General features: G+C 47.1%; 1 protein-coding gene across 1 annotated transcript in view; it reads left to right on the forward strand.

The window, feature by feature from the left end:
• HAL (histidine ammonia-lyase) overlaps positions 1-1,411 on the forward strand; it is a 32,320-nt gene that overhangs the window by 9,800 nt on the left and 21,109 nt on the right. The window contains exon 11 of the mRNA XM_004700379.2: positions 350-397. Coding sequence (XP_004700436.1) covers positions 350-397 — 48 coding nt within the window. The remainder of the gene's footprint in view (positions 1-349; positions 398-1,411) is intronic.

The following is a 1,411-nucleotide window of genomic DNA, read 5'->3' on the forward strand; positions in this document are numbered from 1 at the left end:
AATTCTGTAGATCAGCTCTACTCTGTTCTGCAGGGTCACTGTGTGGTGGAATGGAACATCTGATCTTTTGGTTATCAGTTGAGCACTGAACCATCGCATCACTGGGACTCCTACATTGTTCTATAGGCAATAGAGCCCATGATTTTTTAAAGTACAAGGTGCATTCAAAAGATAAAATCTGCTTTCAGACTGAAAGCAAAAATAAAGACGAGACTAGAGACCATGAACAGAGCCAAGTCATGTATTTCTAATCTTTTCTAAGACCTTGGGTTTAAACCTTTCGGTGGGTTTCATGTGAAATTAGAACTTTGATTCGATAAACACTGTTATATTTTTAATCCCTCTACAGGTCCTGCAAGCCCATGGGTTAAAACCAGTTGTTTTGAAACCAAAAGAGGTAAGGAAATGAAAGGACAATTGGTTCCTAATAGCCAGCCAGGTGGCACAGCAATTAAAGTACCCAGGTGCTAACTGGAAAGTTGGTGGTTCAAACCCATCCACCCCTCTGTGAGAGAAAGATGTGGTAGTTCTCTTCCACGAAGAGTTTCAGCCTTGGAAACCATATAGATTGGAGGGACCCATTGACTGGATGTAATTGGAGTTTGATTTTATAGGACAGCATGGAGAATCCATGCTGGGATGAGGGACCAGTACATACTCCCTTCCCCCAACACTGGAAGTTGCTTTTGTCTTTTACCTGCAGCCTCCAGAGCCCTATTTCCATATGTCCTACTCTTCCCTCCACACTTGGCTGTTTCTCTTTACCTCTGTACAGCTGTGCAGAGGGTAAACGCGTGAGCATGTGGTCAGGGCTGCTGCCCATCAGAGGCTCTGGAAAGATCTACCCAGGAGATGTGTTTGGATCCGACAGCAGTATAAACCGGTTGCCACTGGAGAGACCAGTCCCTGGAGAAGGACATCAAGTTTGGTTACATAGGGGGCCTGCAAAAAAGAGGAAGACCCTCAAGGAGATGGATTGACACCATGGCTGCGGCAATAAGCTGGAGCATAGGAACAATTGTGAGGAGGGCACAGGATGGGCAGTGCTTCATTCTGTTGTGCCCAAGGTCACTCCGGGTCGGAATGAACACAGTGCACCGAACAACATTGAGTGTATTCTGACTCATGGGGACCACATGTGTCAGAGGAGAACTGAGCTCTGGCTGAACACAGTCTGCAAGACTTTGTTTTCAAAAAGAGATCACCGGGCCCGTCTTTGAAAGGCCCCTCTAGGTAAGAAGGGCTGGTGTCATAGTGGTTTCAAATTGGGCTGCGGACTGCAAGGTCATCAGTATGAACCCACCTGCCACTCCACGGGAGAAAGGCTTTCAACTCCCATAAAGAGTTCCCGTCTTGGAAACTCACAGGGCCAGTCCTTTTTTCCCCCCACCTTTGGGTCTCCACTCCACCC

This window comes from Echinops telfairi, unplaced genomic scaffold (assembly GCF_000313985.2).
Source record: "Echinops telfairi isolate 266 unplaced genomic scaffold, ASM31398v2 ScPeMD7_2;HRSCAF=8, whole genome shotgun sequence".
Taxonomy (NCBI): domain Eukaryota; kingdom Metazoa; phylum Chordata; class Mammalia; order Afrosoricida; family Tenrecidae; genus Echinops; species Echinops telfairi.